General features: G+C 31.8%; 1 protein-coding gene across 1 annotated transcript; it reads right to left on the bottom strand.

The window, feature by feature from the left end:
- Positions 1–6092: 6092 nt before the first annotated feature.
- Positions 6093–6932, bottom strand: LOC110907063 (putative F-box protein At3g23260). The gene has a single exon (XM_022152097.1). It carries the CDS (start codon positions 6930–6932, stop codon positions 6093–6095), a length of 840 nt encoding a protein of 279 aa, XP_022007789.1.
- Between the last annotated feature and the right edge of the window lie 14798 nt (positions 6933–21730).

Here is a 21730-nt window from a genome sequence, read left to right as displayed (position 1 = left end):
AAAGAGAATACATAAAGAAGAAAAAGAAAGTTAAATATATAAACACTTCGTTATGTGATCTAACAATCACTAACATATCATCAAAGTTATTAAGGTAAAGAAACAATTCCTAGTAAATATAGTATAGATCTATAAAATAAAAACATGCTATTCAACTGGGTAAATAGCAGATGCAAAATCATAAACCTCTACAAGTAACGGCTTGAAGACCCATGTAATTCAATAAGTTGTTTAGTTATATACCTTTTCAACAGTAATAACTTTGGTTTGGTAAGCATGAGAACCCGTTACCAGGAAACTGATGGGACCCTACCAAATATTCTACTAACCGATAGAAACTCAGCCGTTCGATGTACAGTAAGGTCTCCGAAACCTCCACCCATTGTTTCCGGAGAGATCTTTTTCCAGCACAGTACAAAATAGATCTAAAAAAATTTAGCCGTTTCTGTTCGCAAATCCAATGTTTTTAAAACCGCTTCAAACCAGCCAATAGTACCGGTTGAATCGTCCGATAGAACCGGTTAAACCGCACGGTACACCCGGTTGGACAACCTGATACACCCGGTTAAACCGTTTCTGAGCCCAATCCGATGACAATTCCCGTGATACAGAAAAGATTCAATACCAAATAAAAAAATCTTTATATCTCACATAAAAAATGCAAAAGACATTTAATTAAATTAATTTATATATTTCCAACGCAATGTAGAGTCATGTATTTGGTCAACATTGTGTTTCTCTTTCGACTTGGAGACACCCACTTGGCTAATTAAGATGCTTCACTAATTCCCTGTCAAGAGTTCAATTAATATCACCCCAAAACTATACACATTTCCAGGCATTGTCACCCTCGTTGTGTAAGCATAATGATTAGGATTTGATCCATTAAATAAAACACAAACCAAATTAACCAATTGAAAAATAGGGGTGCTAAACGGTTCAATATGATTAGTATGTATTTGATTTAGAGATTTATATGTTTAAAATATATACTAAATAGATTGAAAAGAAACGCAAAAAGGTTGCACAACTTGTTGTTTCAACATCAAAAAAGGGAAAGGAAATTGAAGAAACACCAGAAGTGGTCAAACCAGATGTTTCAAGCTGTCGTAGATCATCAAAAAAAAGAGAGGTAACAATTGATTTAATTAGTGATTGCTATAGAACCAAAATTATAATTATTTATTGGTTATTATTTATTATTGATATTAAACTTCAAATGTTGTTAACTACTATCATAAGGTATCGAAAGTTGGAGATGAAAGCCAAACCATACAACATAGTGGAAAACGAAAGAAGCCTGAAATTGATGAAGAAAGTTATGAGTTTACAAAAAAAGGAGAAAATAGATTGGTATGATAATTTGTATAATGAGTTGTAGTTAAATAATGTATAAATTATAGGGTAAATTATAATAATATAATGAAACATTTTTTATGTAGAGGCTTCCTGTTGAAGTGGCGAGGAGATCTGGTCTTACAAAGAAGCTTCATGCATTGAAGATTAAAACTCTGGATGGAAAAATAATGGAGAACGAAGTGGAAACCGAAAAAAATGGTGACGTACCGCGTTACAAAATGGTCAATTGGGGTAACTTTATGTCAGCAAATAGTTTGAAGAATGGTGACATTCTTCACTTGAACTTTGTTACCTCAACACAGGTGATGGAGTTACCAAATGTGGATCGAATTTAAGGCATGTCGAAGGATGGTAATACATCTTTTTGTTGGTTTATGGGTGGTTAATGGTTATGGTTGTTTTGGATACTTATATATTTTCATATGAACATGTTGTTGGTAGTTGGTTTTCTAAAAGTTTAGTTAATATTTCAGTATATGTATGATGGGAAGTTTTTGAAACATTATATTATATAACAATATGTATGAATGCATCATCATAAAGTTGATAGAGAGTACTTTGACCATTCTCAATTATCACCAGCTAATCAGAAACCTTTAAATTTGTGTCACTTAACTGTTGATCATGAAACCTATGTTAAAATAGGTTTATGCAACCAAAATTATAGCAAAACAGAAAAAGTAACCAAATGACCTTATTCTTGTAGCATTTCATCCAAAAACCGATTATACAAATATGGAATTGATTAGTTAACAATATTTTCGAAAATTAACATTTAGAAACTTCATCACCATTTTTGAATTAGATTCCGTTTCTTTTTTTTTTTTTTGGTTTATTCAATTAGGCCCAACTAATTCTACTATATAAAGAATCAACATAGCATCTTCAATTACAGGTTTCAAAGCCCTTTCATAATGGTTTATATTCCTTTCGATATTATACTGTTTGAAATTTTAATTAGGCTCAATGGTAGAGACATTGAGCAGTACAAATGTGTATGCAAACAATGGAATGAAGGGCTATCATCATGGCCGTTTGAATGGTTACACGTCAACTATGGTTGTCACACCCCCAAATTACCACCTAGGGTATGTCCCTATTGGAGGTGCAACGATCCAACAAAGAGCCACCAATCATATCAAACACAAGTTATAATGTATTAAAATACCCAATTGAAAGAAATGTATCGTTTGAAAAGTTAAACCAAAACCAAAGTATTGAGCGGAAGCATAAACGTATAAACGTATAAATGTAAGAAAACCAAATCAATATAATTGTTTATTATGACCATGACCACTCCAGCAGCATCAGACAGCAAGCTCCCAAGTTCCTTCAATAATCACCTACAAGCATGTAAACAAGTGTGTCAGACTACGCTGGTGAGTTCAAGGTTTGTGTTTGTTTACCAAGTAGTGTTACCAATCAGGTGAGCAAAACAGTTTACAAGACAATATGTTGTTTGTTGTTATGATGTTTGATGTTTCGATGTTGTTATTACTCGATTACCGAATGGCCATATGATATGTGATTGCCAACCCCAATGCCTCTATCAAAGCATTGGTCATGTTTTAAGGTAATTAGTTCACGCCCGTTCTCCTCGAACGTCGTGAGGGTGCCAAACTTAATAGCGCTATCAACTAATAACCCCCGTTGCCCTACAAGCAACGACCCGGTAGATGTAGTGGTCTTACAATGATAGAAAACTGAGTATGATAACCAACATCCCGTTACACATGCATTCCCCCTCGGAACGTTACCCGTTATCCCTTCCCTAGGATCCATGCTTGAGAAAAGAGCAATGAACTCACCTTGGGTTTGCTCGGTAAGATTAAGATTAAATATCTTGTTTATCAGTTATACAGACACGTCCTATAATGGTTATCGATAACCGTTAGTTCCATAAGCACACGGATCGCATCTTTCACGTACAAATAAGTCACGTATTCGTTGTTCATGTAAAACATTATTACTAGATATGCACATATCCAATTATTTCAACGCAATATACAATCAGTCACATACCATATACACACCTTCATGGTTGACTAAAATATGTTTCAAACCTACTTATAGAATGTGGGCGGCCCATTTACATTCACTGTTCTAATCACATGTATATTAACACTTATCCGTTAAGTCAAGGTTACATGAATAAAACCTCCTCTAGCATACAAACCATCGAGATAGCTATTAACAGTTAATGCCGATTCTAAAACCCCAATTACTATATACAATTAATTAACCACATGTGAGTTTCGTTTACATACTAGACATTATTAACCCAAACCATTACCACATGTTGACACCCAACCATTAATATATTGAGATTATTCATAATATGATGGATTTCATGTGCATAAATAATTCATTCTGACAATTCACATGGATTTCATATGCATACCCAAATAATCGGTCCAATCCCTTTTTAGTCTAGTGGACCTCATGTGTTGACAAAATCAATTCAATATCAATATTATATGAGAGTGAATACTTGTGCATATGAAGAACAAGAACTTATATGTTGTCAGATTCATTACATTTGTCGGCCATATTATATCAGTTCATTTAATGTGTGAAGGTGAGTGGAGTTAGAGGTCCACTCAAGGTGTAGCTATAGTAATTGATAATCATCATCAATCAGTAGCATTAGATCTGGTAACCACAGTTGCTTCACATCCCAATCTTGATTAGCAGTTTATGTATAAACAAATAACCTTCCCTTATCTAATCTTGTTAACAGTTTGCTTAACCAATGCGATCTATAAGTATGCTAATTACAATTACTTGGACACCATAATCATCGATCAAAAGACTACCATAATTCACAACACCCCATGCTAATTAAGATCACATAACCCTATCATTTAATCATTCACTATTACACAGAAAGAAAAGAAATCAATAGATGGGCAACACTAACCGGAACCGGATTGACTCGAACTGGAAGAGATTGATCCTCACAACTGCCGTGTACGACTTAGAGAGGTCTAGGGTTTGGGATATGATTGTTTTAAATCATTGTACGTGAATTACGTAAACTACATGTAGATATACCTAAGCTCTATAGGTCGGTCACTAAATCATTGCCCATTGGGCTCTACAAGGCCCAATCGCACATCTAGATACTGAAATGGGTCAGTTTGGGTTTTGGTTTGTGTTGGGCTCGAGTGATGCAATCTAAGGTAGTCCATGTGTACTACCTAAAAAAATAAACGTGACCCACCTATAACTAAAGGTATACTAAGACGCGACCCGAACACAAAAGGTACGAAGGATAAATTAGAATACTAGCACCACACGTTTAATCACAATTAAGAGGGATGAACAACGAGAAACTAGAATTTGATAAATAACATTACTGACCTCTAAAGTTTGGGTTGTCACATTATCCCCAACTTGAAAGAAATTTCGTCCCGAAATTTGACAAGTAAGCACGAAAGGGTGAAGTGAGAATTCAAGTTCGTTGCGGATTTTGCTCAGGTGTGACAATGGTAAACAATATGCGGTAATATATTATACTTATCTTGTACTTACATTCAAAATTTAAATTAATTTTTACAACAATGTCTGTTTTTTCTTCAAAATTATTTCCGATGATTTATGGACGCAGGAAAGTTTCTGGGAGGATTGCCCAACGCTATATAGAATCATTTATGACGAGTACTTTCCTCCTCAATCGAAACGCAGAAAGTTAATGGAAAAAGATTATGACGCAATGGAATAAGATAACATGATTGGTGAAAAAAATCATTAGTCTTTTGGAACATTTACCTTATGGCTTGTTTGTTCGTTATAATAACTATTTCCTACCTTATGAATAATATTTCCAGTTTTAATTTTGGTTGGATTAAAAAAAATTGTGATATGCAAACGAATGGTTTTTGCTTATTATAATTATAATCTGTTATATAATATGCGTAATATCTATTTTTTAATTATGTTTTTTATAAAGAAAACAACAAATTAATAATTCGTAACATGCAAATAGGTTAGACATCTAATTTATATGTAAATGGATTTAATAATTTTTTGTATGGGCCTGGTCCAAAACAATGTCAGATCTTTTCTTACCCATTACGATTCCCATATTTTACTTTTAAAATATATACCATTACTATATCTATTATATATAGGCGATTTTGTCATATTGTTTACATATTTTTTTTTGCCGATACAATATAAAATTATTAACAATATAAAAAAATTCCAAAGATCATAAATATTGTTAATCGTGTTGTAAGCATATAATATTACTAAAGATAACAGATACTATTTTTGAATTATCACTTATGTCTTTTCTTGGATGGAATCTGGTAATAAAGAATGCATAATACCAACGAAAATCAACACATAGTTAAAAAAAATAATAATAAATTACAAATATCAAATGACTAAATATTTGAATTTTTTATTTTATAAAGATTTGGAAATTGGAAATACGACACTTTAATAAAGTGTTAATATCGATAGTAAAACAAAATAATATCAGTAACATCAACTTATAAATTCTAAATAGGTGAGACAACGGTCTCTTCATAGGATGCTACATTGTATAGTCCTTGAAAGGTCTCAGCGTCGTGAAAGTATTGAAAATCTTTCAGTCCAAATTGTATGTCAAAAATACCACACCGATCGATCTGAACAGACCAAGTGTCACCTTTGTTCTCAGCTAATTTGTTACGCCATGAATCAAATGAGTAAAATAACTTTACGTTTGTAAAAGACGATACTTCTTACCATAGTTCATCTTCAAACTTATATAGCTTCACGTTTGTTTCAGGGGTCTCTCCAACAATAAACATATGAAGTGTGTTTCGGATTTTGATAAAACATGTTTGGCGACCAATAACATCAGTAGATTGGGGTATGGAAACCTTCGAGAAAGTTTCAGATTCCACATCAAAAGCAATCGTATAACTTTTAGCAGGCGTCCAATAGTGTGGAGATGGAAAATATAAAACATTATTGCATAAAGTTCCGGAAGACCACCAATATAAACTTGAAGCGTAATCCGCTCCTTTCAAGAAAGTTAAAGTTTTCCATTCACATGTGTTCCGAGAATACACACGCGGTATAACATCATCCTTACGACGTTGGAGAAGTAATATTTTTAGATCGTTAGATGAATCCATATAAATCCCAACTGCATCTTCCCTTAAATCAAAAAAATTTTTAGGTTTCTTATCACACAAATTCAAAAATTGATTAGTTGTTGGATTCCAAAGAATCAATTCGTTCGGACGCCACTGAATGCACATCAGTAAAATACCATACTGAGAAGCAAGAATGATTAGATTGGAAAGATGGGTGTCAACGGGGAAGGAAATAATCTTCCTTGAAGAAATGTCTAACTTTCCTCCAATCAAGTTATGAATATCAATTGATGACTTGGTCAACATGATAACCTTACGATAACGGTTATTAGCCATACGGCGATAGTGTATAATCGCAAACAAATGTGACGACAATTCGTAACGCCATTGTTTAGAAACACATCTTAATCGAGCAACACACTTCGTTGGTAGCCTTGACAGGATTTCGTTAGCAAACATTTCAAACTCAAGACGTTCCATCCTACAAAAACTTTCATAAGAAACATTGGATGAGAATTATGTACTGCAATTTTTAAAGTTAGCCACAAAGTTGGATGAATGATATACATAACATATAATAATCCAAACTTGAATCGTACGAACACGATTGGAAAATTAAAAACAAAACCTAATGAAAGATAAATAAAGAAAGAGATAATTTGTGTTAGTGATAATTACCTTTTATCTCAACACAGACAAGGTTGTGACCAACTAAAAAATGTTGTATTTATAATTGCAATGGAAGGTAAAATTTATAATTAATGAGGATAATTTATTTTAAGAATCTATTATATAAGATATAAACCATTAAATAAGAAAATGAATGAAAATATTGTGTCCAAAATTAGATAAATGGAGCATACATCTATTCATCTATTTCAGTTTAAATTTGATTGATTAACGATATAGGAAATACATAAAAAAAAAATAAACCAAAAATAATATTTTCTTAAAAACAATTTTTATCCAACATTTTAATGTAACAATTCTGATATAAGAAATTCATGGCATTGTATTAAGACAATGAAAACATAGAACACCGAACATTTTGAAAACTTCAACAATTGCAATTCATAATTACGATTATTATCAATTAATAAAAACAAACGGATATTCATTTATTTAAAATACAGCTTTTTTCTAAAATTAAATACAACAAATTAAGGTAAACATTTATTTACACTTTTTCAATTTTATTTCGAAATCATTTATAATTTATATATATTTTTAAAGTTTTCAATCTCGATTTATGTAATTAACATTACCAATTTTAAACATTAAATAAAAGGTGAACAAATATAAATATCAACATGTGAATATGTTAAATGTATTGTATAGAATCAATCAAGATAATGAAATATATTATTTTCTATAGAAGTTTTAAATACAGTAAAATGAAAACAATGATTGTATGATGATTAGAATAAAACAAAATAATAAAATCATTAAATAAGAAGATAAGTCTATTCAATTATAAAATAAAGGGCTATTTATAAAATAAAAACTCATTGAGAACACATAAGAAAACAAAATCCATGGGTTGAAACAAAATACCACAATCAAGGCAAACAGTGAAATTGTTTATTTACTTCAACATTCAAGGATTATCCCACAAATTAAAACCACCAATTCAAAATCCATAATAAACCCAAAACCACGTGTTCAAACAAAAACCATAATAAAAACCGAACAGTGAAATTGTTTATAAAAATGCGGGAAATTATTTCTTAGTCTTCAGAATCAATGTCTTAGAAAGACCAACAACTTCATCTTCAACGATTTCATCACTCATGCGGCGCTTTGTAGAAGAACAACGTAATGCATCATCTACTTCATAAACTTCACCTAGATTGCGTTTTACTTCACAAGAAGACGCCTTCTTACTGCTTCCATCTACATTGGAGATAGGCGTAACATTGTCACCGGTGAATGAGGCATCATCCTAAAAGAAACAATAAGAATAAATATTAAAATAAAATTTAAAGTAAAATAATAAATTATTAAATTACCTTAGTAACCTCACAAGCATTAGACAGATTGGCGGACAACGGAACACCATACGATTCCGACTGCTCATGCTGCAATTCAAAATAAACAATACAATAAAATACAAGTGGTTATATTTATATAGAACGAAAACGAAAGGAATATGAAACAATAAGAATTACATAATTGCAAATTAGACCCGGTTAATGTTGAATTTGGAGTAGAGAGCAGCAATAATATCATCATCGTTTGTTTCCATTGCAATACCGTAGTTCTCAACTTGATATTCAATGTTATAGTCGCTAATGTTTATGACAAACGCATATTTCTTTCCAACCAATGTGTCAAATAACTCAGTATAGGGATTGGGTATCTCACCGGAATTAACAACCTATAATTTTAAACAATTAATTGTTACCGAGTCAGAGTACAAAAATGAATAACGTGGATAACTAATTGGATTACCTGATCTTGGACAACAAGTAAGTCTTTGGCCGATTTCTTAAATATTTTGAAAGCTTCATAATCAAACAGCGTTAATGAAACAGTACCAGATGAATCTTGGACCCTGATAGGTATCTTGAAACTATTATATTAAAATTAAAAACAAATGAAATTGTTAATATTAGATCATACCAAAGTAATTTCAGTTTACAATTGTATAAAGAGATAAAAAAATTATCAAACCGCGGAATTACATAAATGTCCACTCCTTGACATTCGTTGTTGGTACAAACCAAACCCTTTGTTTCAGCAGCATCACATGAAACGTCATCACCCTCTTTGGTTACAAATCTATCCTCGACACGTGATTTGCAGTGGTTACAACCATTGTAATACCAAAGCTTATCCGTACATATGGCCGTGACTGTGCCAATAACCAACACCTTCTTTTTCTAATAAAAATAAAGAACAATATTAATCTTAAAATGAAACTATAATACATACCAATATATAATATACGAATTACAAAATTAAAAAAAAAACTATACCTCTAATATGGTTCCAAGTAAACCAATGAGCATGAAATCTCCTTTATTGAGGAACTCATCTTCCACAATTGAAATAATATAAGAACCACCATTCTCATTCGATGAGGAAGAAGATGAAACTTTGGCAACATACCTAAACATAATTATAATTTAATGACTAAAATTATAATTTAAATTAAAATAATATTGTTAGATTATTATTTCGGTATTACTAAATATACCTCTCTCTGAAAGAAGAAATTTCTTCAATGTCAGCGTTATCAATAAAAAGTCTACTTAGATCAAAACTGTTGGCCACTCCACGCTTTCCTGAAATGAAATAGAACAAACAATTAAATCAATATTTACAGCATAAAACATATAAAATATATGTAAATATAATAATAAATTATAAGATACTAAACAAATACAAAAATATGTGATGAAGATTTGTAACATACCCTTGTAAAGATTTACTGTACCAAAGTGGCAAATGATAACAACAAATTTCTCACGTTTTTTGTCATTCGTGTAAGTAAACATGTCGACAGCAAAAGAATCCCACAACGTAACAAGACATTTTTGACCTCTAAAAATAAGAAAATATAAAATAAATGAACCAAAAACACTTTAAGACGTAGATAAAATTGTAAATGTTGTCTACTAAATAAAATACTAACTCAAGGTCTTCAATTTTCAGATTCAGTCTTTTTCCTTTGCTACCATCTTTCTTTGTTGTGTCTTCAATGTTGAAACACACTTCGACAAATCCAATAAAATCTAGACAAAAAAAAAATAAGTTGTTAAAAAAACTTAAAATATAACAAAAACAAACTAAAAGAGGATGTAACACACATACCAATAGCAGTATTAACTTCTACTTTATTCTGAACAACATCTTTTAGATTGACAAAATTAAATTTGTATTTCGGACCACACCAGTCAGGTACTTTCTCAACAGAAGTGTAAAAATACAAAGATATTTTTTCATTCCTGTTGACCAATTTAGAAGATGACTTATTAGCAGCAAGAGAAGGTTTAGTAATCTGAATACATTCATCAAGCTGCAGGAACTCTTCGAATCTTTCTAACAACTTATGAAGGCAGCTAGCTTGTATCATATTGCCCTAAAAATTGAAACGACGAAATTAGATATATAGATATCATATAAAATTACATTTTTTAGATTTAACAAAAAAAAATTAGTTGAATATATACGGTACCATCTCATCCATAAAGATCATATCCAGCCGATATGTTTCATTCTTATTCCGATTCATCATTTTCCTTGATGTGCTAACAATCTTGACTCTAATGGAATAGTTATTTGAATAACTATTAAAATCATTAAGCATAGTAACCTTTGCAACCTCCATTTCACAGCTGAAATTTAAAAATTAAAGAGTAAGTGCCAATAGAATTAGCATTAGCATCAATGTAAAATTAAAAAAAAACTCTACAATTGGAATTTAATTTACCAATCCACGTTGAGATCTAAGATTGAATGAAATGAGAAATGTGATTTGCAATTGTTGACCGAAATCGATTTATATAGGATGCCAATTATTAATGCAAATTTGGAAATGTTATTCATACTAAAGGAAGGTTTCCTATTCGAAATAATTAAAAAAATAAAATACTTTTATTACCTTGATACACAAAATAACAATTGTATATAGGTTGAATTTGTATATGAAATCTATTGTTAATTTTAGAAACGGACAAATTAATACAAATGTTTAGCTAATTTATCGAAATTGCAGTTAAAGGTTTCTATCTATGCATGTTACTTTTAGAAACAGTGCTAAATCTCTAACCAAATTTAAATTGAAAATTTATTTTTAGAAGTATATTGAATTGCTACTAATGGATCATCATTATTAGGCAGTTATTAACAAATTTGTAAGCGGAATTCATATTAAAGGAAGATTTCCTATTGGAAATAATAAACAAAAATAATATATTTTTATTACCTTGATACACAAAATAACAGTTGTACTTAGAGTGATTATATAGATAATCGTATAATATAATGAAATATAAAAAAATTAAAATACTTTATTATCTGATTACACAAAATAATCGGTATTTTATTGATATAAAATAACCGAAGCTAACATAAAATATAATTTTTATTTCATAACATAATTTCCAACATATGAAATCTAATGTTAATTTTAGAAAAGGATAAATTAACACAACTGGTAAGCTAATTTTTCGAAATTGGCGTTAAAGGTTTGTATCTAAACATGGAAGGTTTGGAAACAGTGCTAAATCTCAAACCAATTTTAAAGTGAATCCTAGTAATGGATCGAGCATTATTAGGCAGTTTTTAATAAATTAAATTTGATGGTTAGTCAACGTTAAGTCGAAAATTTAAAGACACACATTGTGCATACAAATGGGTGACATTATATCTTGAAATCATGAACCAAACCTTAATAACCAAACATGTTTTTCAAAATCATAGATAGTCAAAGGTTTATATCAAAAATATTGTTCAAAACAAACTATCGAAACATGTTCGAAAAACAAACTAAAAACATACAAAACCATAAAATATTGTTCCAAAAGAGTTGTTAGTAAAACAATAAAACGAACTACTTCGAAACTTTCTTCAAAATCAACTTATCTGCATCAGGAGAGTAGACGAAAGTGCATCTATGAGGTGCATTGATTCCATTGGGCTTAGTGAACTTGGTACGCCATGCATTCGCAACATATCTAAATCCTCCACCATGTTTCTCAGGTCGAAAAGTAACAACAGTATCAACTCCAGCAAGATTTTGAACTGTCATCTTCCGAGATACATCAACACGAGCCATACTTGCAACTTTGTTATTCAGTCGCTACAAAAAAAAAGAAAAAACAAATTCACCAACAAAACAAAAATTCTAAAATTTAAGAACAATAATCAGCAAACAATTCTTACAAATATATAATTAATAAAACTTACAAAATGACGTGGATGATACTCCCATTGAAATTCTAAAGGTTGATAATCAGGGTCCTTTTTGTCATCATCAGATTCACCGGTAGAATCTTCAACGTCATCATCATCGAAATCATCATCAATGGATAAATCACTGTCAGAACTACCAACAACGGATTCATCAGAATCAGAAGGCTCAAATAAAGCATCTACCTCCGGATCAAGTTCAGATTTGATATCATCATCATGATGAAAATCATCAACATTGTTTACCAAGTTAGTTGAAGATGGAAATCCAGGATCAGAATTAAACTTTAAACCAAATCTAGGGATAACGACCTCATATCCATTGACATCAAACAATGTCAACTGAAAGTTGTAATCAAAGATATAGCGTAAAATAACCAGATTTTGAGTACGAACACCTAGATGTTGTACAATGTTGTTCCAACCATTGGTAAAAAAGTAACATTTGCTTTCTGAATCTTTCTCTATAAAAACATCTAAAGAGTCCCATGAATTAAGATGAATTAAGATGAACCTTCATTGGTCTTCTAAGTTTACCAACACCAATAGTGTTTTTAACAACATACGTGGGAAGAAGCTAAAATAAAAAAAAATTACAACTAATATTGTAAATATAAAATAAATATTATACATTATATACTAAAAAAACAGTTTTAAACATACCAGTGTATTAACACTTTGATCATTGAAAACATGGCAGAAAGACTCTATGTATTTCCTATTCGGCAAAGATGAGATGGATAGAAACAAAGTGATGCCTGGATCACATAGTGGATAACGTGTTTCCTTGAAAAAAGGTGTGAGTATATAATTATACGGATTAACTTGCTTGAAAAGAAGTATACAACCATCAGATAAACAAAGGTCAGCTACAACCTTTGACCATCCTTCTGGAAAGGCAAAAGTACTATTGTTCTTGGAGAAATTAACATTCCAAATCTTTTCGTTGATACTTTTTATGACTACCATATTATCACCAACAGCAGAAGATAACCATATCTTTGAAAACTGAAGAGGTATAACCTTCAGAGTAAAAAAAAAAAATAAAAAAAATGTTAAATAAATAAAATAAATATTACAAAAAAATTGAACATCAATGAAGATGAGAGTACCAAAAAATCTCTGGTAAGTGCAGACATTGACTTGTAAAAAGACATTATTGCGTTTGTAATGTTGATCCTGAAATAAGCATGAAAACATTCATACCAAAAACATGTTAGTAAAATAAAGAAAAATATAGTCTGTAAAAATATGAAAACTATAACCGATGTACCAAAAAAACCCTAAAAATTAATCATTCAACATGCATAGAAACAGCAAATCAAAAACCATAAAATCATAAAAAACTAAAAATTATAATACAAAATAGAATAAAGATCAATTAACAGAACTGTGAACAAATGATCATTCGGATAAAAACGCTAATCTAAAAACATAAATCGACGAACAATAAGTCAAAAAATTATCATTAAACTGAACAACAACACAAAAACTACTACTTCAAAGTAAATAAGGACTGTAAAACAAAACATAAATTATGCAGGAAATCAAAAAAGATGATTAAAAGATGATATTCAAAAAACAAAAACTAATATGAAGAACATGAAGACCAAAAGATAAACCTGATATACAATAAATGAATGTAACTTGAGTACCTTCAAAAACTTAATCTGAATATGATCTAAAGATTGTATCGCCGATTGAAGATTGGGATGGAAGATAGTTGATATGATAATAGGGATGGAAGATTGGACATAAAGGTATGAGAATACCAAGAAATTACTGACAATAAAGAAAATAGGGAGAGAGGTAATGATGGAAATCCTGTTCTAAAAAGATATAATGAAAAAAAATGGGTTATATAGGATCCGAAAAATCGGGTACCACATCAATGAATTGAGATCCGCGTGAATCATCTTCAGCACATTTCGTTTTCCCGCCAAAATGAAAATCTAGATGCTCTAATCTACTGCCACATCAGCCCAAATCTTTATGTTTATTATATATAATAGATATGTTGGTACCTATTATGTATTTAATATAGGTATTGGCTATTGAACATGTATGAGGTCAAATTGTATGTAAGTGGAGTTTATTAAACAAAAAAAGAAAGTTAACTGTTGTCTTGGTCCACTCGAATGCTGCCTTTCCCTATTTTGTCATGTTACTTTTGTTTTCATTTTACGTTTTCAATATTATGTATCATATATTAACTATTATTATTATTATAGATTTATTTGTAGGATTATTATTATTATTATTATTATTATTATTATTATTATTATTACTATTAGAATTTAACCATGTATTTAATAGTTAACAAGCACGTATGAGTTATGGGTACCAGTATATTGAGTATCGGTTGCGCATATGCATTCGAGATTGGTAACATATAACCCAAGTATTGCGACACGTATAAGGATGTATAAAAATCGAATTTCATTACGATCGAAGTCACGGTTTTACAACGGTTTGAAACAAAATACGAAATGCAAAAGGAACAAGCTTCAAAAAAAAAAAAAAATAGAAATACAAGACATGACTTTCTAATTTTGGAAAGTACGAAAAAGCAGGGCGTTACAGTCTCCCCTCCTTTAGGAAATTTCGTCCCGAAATTTATTCAAGAGTAAGACTTGAAAGAGTTTTGGCAAAAGGTGATTATTAAGAATCGAGACTCGAAAATTTTGAAATGTAAAAAGTATGAAATTTTGCAGAATGACAAGATAGGTTTGCAAAGGAGTTCATTTGTCTAAAATGATTTGAGGTACCAAACATAATTGGAAACGTATAGTTGCGTATATTGGAAACGTATAGTTGCGTATATGGAATTGAACGATTGACTCTTAATACACGAATGCATGCATAAGAATGGCATATGTATTAGATAGATGAAAGTAGCGTGTTAAAGATGAAGTCTCGTCGTGGATAATCGGATTTAATGCGTTTGTGAGTTGTTTAAAGTTTGCATTAGGTCCAAAGGTCTGCAAAACACTGAATTTCTCATGGCACATCTTACAAAAGTTTGGTAACATGATGAAAACACTTATATATAGGAAGTACCAGCGGCATATCCACCATGTTTTGACCATGTTACGTCCGTTTCGTATTCGGTGTCATGTTACGTTCCGTGTCTTACTATACACAGTAGTACACTCTATGGTTTTCATACGCCCATCACTCTAATCCCGTGTGCACCCGCGATTATTTTGATCGTTGCATGATCCGCATAGCTTGTACTAGTTGTGTATGAATCAGGGTATACATAATTTAAAAATAAGAACATGTACGTATAAGAATATAGTGTATAAGCAAGTCCATGCTTAAGTATGTATGAGACCCACGCAAGCGAATCACTCGGATTACGCTCGCGTATAGGTACGAATGTATGAATCACGGGTATAAATAAAAGTACGAGCATAAGTTTAAGTTTAGGTATGATTATTCACGTAAGTATGAACATAGATATTAAACGTAGTATGAGTATACGTATAAGCATGAAACGTATGAATATAAGTAAAAACATAAAACGTATAAGTATAGGTATAAGCATAAAACATAATGTTATGAATATGAGTGTGAGTGGAAGTACGAATACTAATGATTGCGTATATAGTATTAATTGAAACGTAACAAAGTTAAGCATGTAAAAGTGCTCAAAAAGTTGAGCATGTAAATACGAATGGTATAACTGAAATTGTCGCGATGCAACGACTAAAACGTGTATGATGATATGCCTGTATAGTTGTTTAAACGAAACGTTGAGTTTATCGAATCAAAATTAGATTGAGCTTGCTTTGAAAGGTAGAATCTAGTTTGCATATGTAAGAGGATATAAAGTACTCATTGGTTAAGCATAATGTATTTTGTAATGAATGGGAATGCTACTTTGGCTTCAAAAGTTTACGTATGTTGAAAATTGTCGGTCCCCATGAAGTCTTCTAACCCACGTGTTTTTAAAATTTGAATGGCGAATTAAGCGGTGTAGGAAAAGTTTTCGAAAATAAGTTCTCTTTATTTGCACCAAAACAAGAAATGTTAAATTTTGGAGGTGAAAGCGTCGATCCTTAGAAAGCAAAAGGGTTGGTGATTAAACTTTAACAAATGATTTGTTGATGTTGAAAAGAGTCTTTGGTAAAACGATCATATAACATCCATAAGATCTTATAAGTGTATGAGAAGGGTTTATTTGATTTTGATTAAGAGTAGAAGTCCCTAGTATGATGGTATAATGTGAACGTGTTTTAGTTATTAAATCGAATATGAAGTTCATGGACAAGAGATTCATTGGACCGATCAAGTTTGATAGGTAGCATTTCGTAAGGTTAGGAAATTTGGGTAAAGAAACGTTTTAAGACATGATCAAGAATCTCATATGTATGAGTTGTGTAAAAAAAAATAGATGGTAGGATAAGAAGTACGTTTAAAATAAACAATGTATTTTGAAATCGTATAAGTACGTATTTTGAATAATGATAAACAATTTAGGTATAAAACATGATCGAGTTTGCATAATAAGATATTTTGAAGAGACGTTTTGGTAACGATCACCTAGGTAAAGGAATCACACCTAACTCGTTGGTGAGGTAGTTTTAAGCAAAGGGGAGTGGAGTTAATCGTCAAGGTAAGGAAGTCACTCCTATCTCGATGATAGGTATCCACTTGTCATTATAAGGAAAATGAAATTAATTATATGAAATCATGCATATGTATAAATCTATGAAAAAGATTTAACATGTTGCGGGTGTGCGTGCGGGGTAAATATCGAAAGTAATTTCGAATTTGAAAGATTGCATCGTATAAAATAAATAGTAAAACACATGTCCGGTTAAAATTTGGGATGGTTCCAAAACGGAACGTTGACTAACCAAAGTGGTCGAAAAGTCTTTCGAATTTGAGGAGCATGCTTTGGCCTAATAGGTGAAATACTCTCGCCGACAAGTCGGTTAACGGTATTTACCCTTCCGGTTACTACATGTCCCCAATTCAATTGAAGTTTCGAGACTTGGCGGGATTTACGAAAATCAAGGAGTGGAACCAGTCGACAAGGTGCGGGTTTCACCCCTAACTTGGCGATTTAGTATCCTAAGTGTGGTTGGTACTCGTCGGGTCAAAAGTTAATTTCGACACTTTGACGAGGGTCCACTAGAATTTGAAATTTGAATTTCTCCATCAAGGTGAGGATTTCACTCCTAACTTAATGGTGAATTTGATGTAAAAAGAAAAGTAGATGGATTGAGGGTCGTTCACCAGATTGTGGGTTTCACGCCTATTTTGGTGAAGTCGTCTCGTTTGTGTAATACGAGTGGCTTTGATGTTTGTATAAATGAGTAAAAGACATATGCTCAAAATAGTAATAACAAGTATAAGCATAATAAGTATTGCAAGAAATAATACGAAAAAGGCATTTCAAGGATAGCACATATGTAACACCCTTGTTATTATTTTAAGGTTTTCGTATAGTTTACGAAAATAAGCATGTAATCATGATTAAATGTACTTTACTAAATACGGTTAATTTAAAACTTTTACAAATAAAGGTTTATGTTCATCGTAATGAATTTGAGTTCGTCGTTTAAGAGATAGGACGAAACGCCTTGCGGAAGCTTTTAACTTTATCGTGTTCGGTTCTTCTTCGAGCTTGATCTTCATCCGGGCACTCATGGCGATCACCTATGATCAAAACCAATTTAAAAGTTAGTTTTGATAGTTAAATAACAAGATTAAACAAGTTATATGGGTTAAACAAACAAAATTGAACATTTTTCGGATTCAGGGGGGCTAGACGCCCCACCTAGCCCCTTTTTTGGCAGAAAGTTGCAGCTTTGCTGCTGCAGTTGCCCAGCTCCGTTTTCGATCGAAATTTTAACTTCAAACTTCATAACTTTTGATCTAGATGTCCGTTTTGCGCGATTCTTTTTCCCATGCGTCCGTAATTTAATTCTCCATCATATGGAGTTAAAATCTAACATCCGACATAATAAATTTTGAGACTTCTAAGCCTTCGACTCATTACATTTTTACCGAAATTTAACCCGTTTATGCATTTATCAAACCAACATGTTTGTTTGATCCCAAATTCTCATGATCTTTATATTTTCGATATATCCTATTATATTAGGTTCAAGTCGCGGGTTTCTTATGCAATGTTAACCTATTTTGCATATATACTTGTTTTGACCTGTTAAGGGTATTTAACATTTGCAAGCTTTAAACCACGCTTCTAATAGTTTACATCCTATCCCCATTTTTATACGTATCCCAAGGACTCCATTTAACAAAACGCTTATCACTAAACAACTCTTAAAGGTTGTTTGCCCAATTTACCCCTCAAGGGCTTTTTGGTCAATTTTAGTCATTCTTTTGTAACGAAGGACTTTCGCTAATAGTTGACCATAACATCACTTCTAACTGCATCCTTATATTTGCGTTCCTGGCTCGGGTCAGTCTGTTGACCCGTTTTAATACCTTGCTTCAACAATTTGCTATTTCATAGTAACACTAATTCGTAAGTCGCTTTTTCCTGTAAGCATAAGACTCAACAAGTGCTTATTAGTCGTGATTTATCAAATGGTATTAATATTGCCATTTGACCCGTTTAGTCTAAACGACCAAACATTTTGTGCTTATATTATGGTATTTATTTACCATTTTATTAAGTAAGTCATTTCGGATTCCTTACCATTTAGTTATGACTTTTAAATCCGTTTCGTACACGTTAATCCAACATGGCTTATGCCAATTGGTGTCGTTTTAAACTTCAACCCTTATCAATTTATACATGACGAAATCACCATCTTCCATTTGTTTTTATTCATTTAGGCCTACTTACAAAGTGGCCATTCAAAGATTCATTTTATATATGTCATCTATGACCAAATGTCCATTTCGCATTTTTTATATATTCCGACTCGTACCGCTTCGTGTCGGAACCAAAGTTCGAATACAAACTTTGCCGTAATTGTAACCGAGAATTAAATGCATATCTTACAAAAGGGTGTAAGCTTTACTTACCTCTTATCCGGTTTGCGCTTTTCGTCTCGTACTTGATTTGTTTGACCCGCTTTCTCCCCAAGCTTCACCTAGCTTGTTAAGCGCCAACTATTATTTCATCATTCACAAGGTGGTTTGTTTAATCATGACTTAGTACGGTTATTCCACCTTACGCATTTCTATATCTAATTATCATTCATCACATCGTAGGTCAGTTTGACTTTTTAAAAGTCAAATGCCCATTAGTATACTAATTGCATATTTGAGTTTATCAACTAGTTTTAGCATTCTTTAATTACCCGGTAGGCGTTATCTTTAGGCCACCCTTTTAACCAAAGTTCTAACCAAGTTTATCACATTTCAATCACTTTAATTAGTTCAAGCGATTATCAAGGCTAATTTATTCATTCATTTCACAAGAACTAAGGGTTCTCATCTATAAGTGAGACCCGTTCATCATATCACTAGCATTCATCCCAACACCTTATAAAAATCAAGTTCTTCATATGAACTAATATACTACACGATTTTATACATCTACTTAATGAACAAAATTACCAATTTGATCATATCATACAAAACCCCACTTCAAGTCACGCATGAGTTCTCACTCAAACTTATAATTTGTTCAAGTATCTAACTTCAACTATCCATTACGATGATTTTAAACATGTGTATACCATTATCTTCACTACATAATCAAAACCCACTTGCCTAAAAGTGGTAAATCATCAAATTACTCGAATCATAGCAATTTACTTCAAATTTCTACTTAGGGTTTGTTTCTAAGCAATTACAAATTCATAAATTCGGCCATAGCCTCTACGATTCATGCATAGATCGCATCATGCAAAGTTAACTAATTTTCACAACTTCATGAATGTTAGAAATTCAACATACCTTACGATCCCCTTGACTTGGTGATCGTTTCTGTGTATTCAAATCTGAATTTGGCCTTCGATTGATCCTCCAATTTGAAGGTTTTGTTGAGTTTTAGGGTTAGCTCCCATGGAGCTTGTCTCCTGTCCATCTCACGCACGCACACACACTAGAGTATGTTGTGTTTTGTTTTTATGTTTATAATTCTATTCGCAAGATACCCGACTTTGGTCCCTCGTGTTTGGTTAGTTATTAATTAGGTCACAACCTAATTATTTTCAACAATATTCCCACTTATTAACTAGGTTTAATATTCCTAGTTAACTTAGCGGGTTCGGGAATATTTATGACTAATTTTATTTTAGGTCCCGTTAACTCGGGCCTTTTATAAACTTTATTTTCCTTAGAAGCATTTATTCACGTTTTATTAAATATCAGGTTTATTTATTTAAATCCTAATATTTACCGGATTACTTTTACCGCTAACGGTATTTTACCCGTTTTTTTTTATTATTAACGTGGTTTGATTACCAGACCCGTTTTCGGGGTGTTACAAAATAAGGATGGAATAATGCAACAAGTATTAACAAACAAAGCAAGTATTAACACGAAAGTGACATATATGTTTAAAAGGCCAAAAGCAAGTAAATAAGGAGTAAATAATGTATCATGCAAGTGGTTCAAGCAAAACATAAGAATAAGGCTCTAGAACTATAGACTAGGTTAAAGCATTCCTACTTTTCCTAATTCCCTATAGTTATGGCTCTGATACCAATCTGTCACACCCCAACCAATGGCGGAAACATCGGGATGAGACGAAGTGTGAAGATTGCTAGAGACATCATAACGCTATTTGTGACAATATTTAATAAACCGATTTCATTTCATAAAGTAGATTGTCAACATTACAAAAAATTCAAATACAACAAGTTCAAAGAAGTATATAACAACATAAGCAAAATTGATACGGCATATTAAACCTAAACGTCTATATGTGTATCTAGGCATCAACGCTACTTCTTTTCATAGCATCGTCATCATCAACCTGTAACATGTTTAAAATACAATTTATTGCAAAAGCAAAGGCGAGTATACAAGTTTAAGCATAAGTATAAGTATAAAAGTTTAAAACGAATCCACATGGCAACTTAGTCTGTACGAGTTCAACCTAGCGTGGCAACGCAATATTTCTAGCCAACCTCTGTTTACGCAAGAAAGTTTAATTAATTCAACATGACCCAAGTTTAAGGGGGGCGGTGCGTTACTCCTATAGCGCTATACATGTCAAATGGAGGCTCGTGAAAGCTAATGACTAAAACATATCACATAAGTATGGTCCACGTAAGCATCAAGTATCATAACATAGTATTCATGTATAAGGATTGTTTTGTGCATTGCATAAAGAATAAGTTTAAGCGTGTTTAAATAAGGTAACATGTTACACCCCAAAAAGTGGTAAACATAAAAAGGGGTTGCGAGTATACTCACAAAAT

Source organism: Helianthus annuus, chromosome 12, assembly GCF_002127325.2.
Source record: "Helianthus annuus cultivar XRQ/B chromosome 12, HanXRQr2.0-SUNRISE, whole genome shotgun sequence".
Lineage (NCBI taxonomy): Eukaryota > Viridiplantae > Streptophyta > Magnoliopsida > Asterales > Asteraceae > Helianthus > Helianthus annuus.
The sequence above is the reverse complement of the archived record's forward strand: the minus strand, read 5'-3'. Positions and strand labels throughout refer to the sequence as shown.

Excerpts from the sequence above, each read along its gene's own strand:
- LOC110907063 (XM_022152097.1), bottom strand. The coding sequence starts at position 6,932 with ATGGAACGTCTTGAGTTTGAAATGTTTGCTAACGAAATCCTGTCAAGG.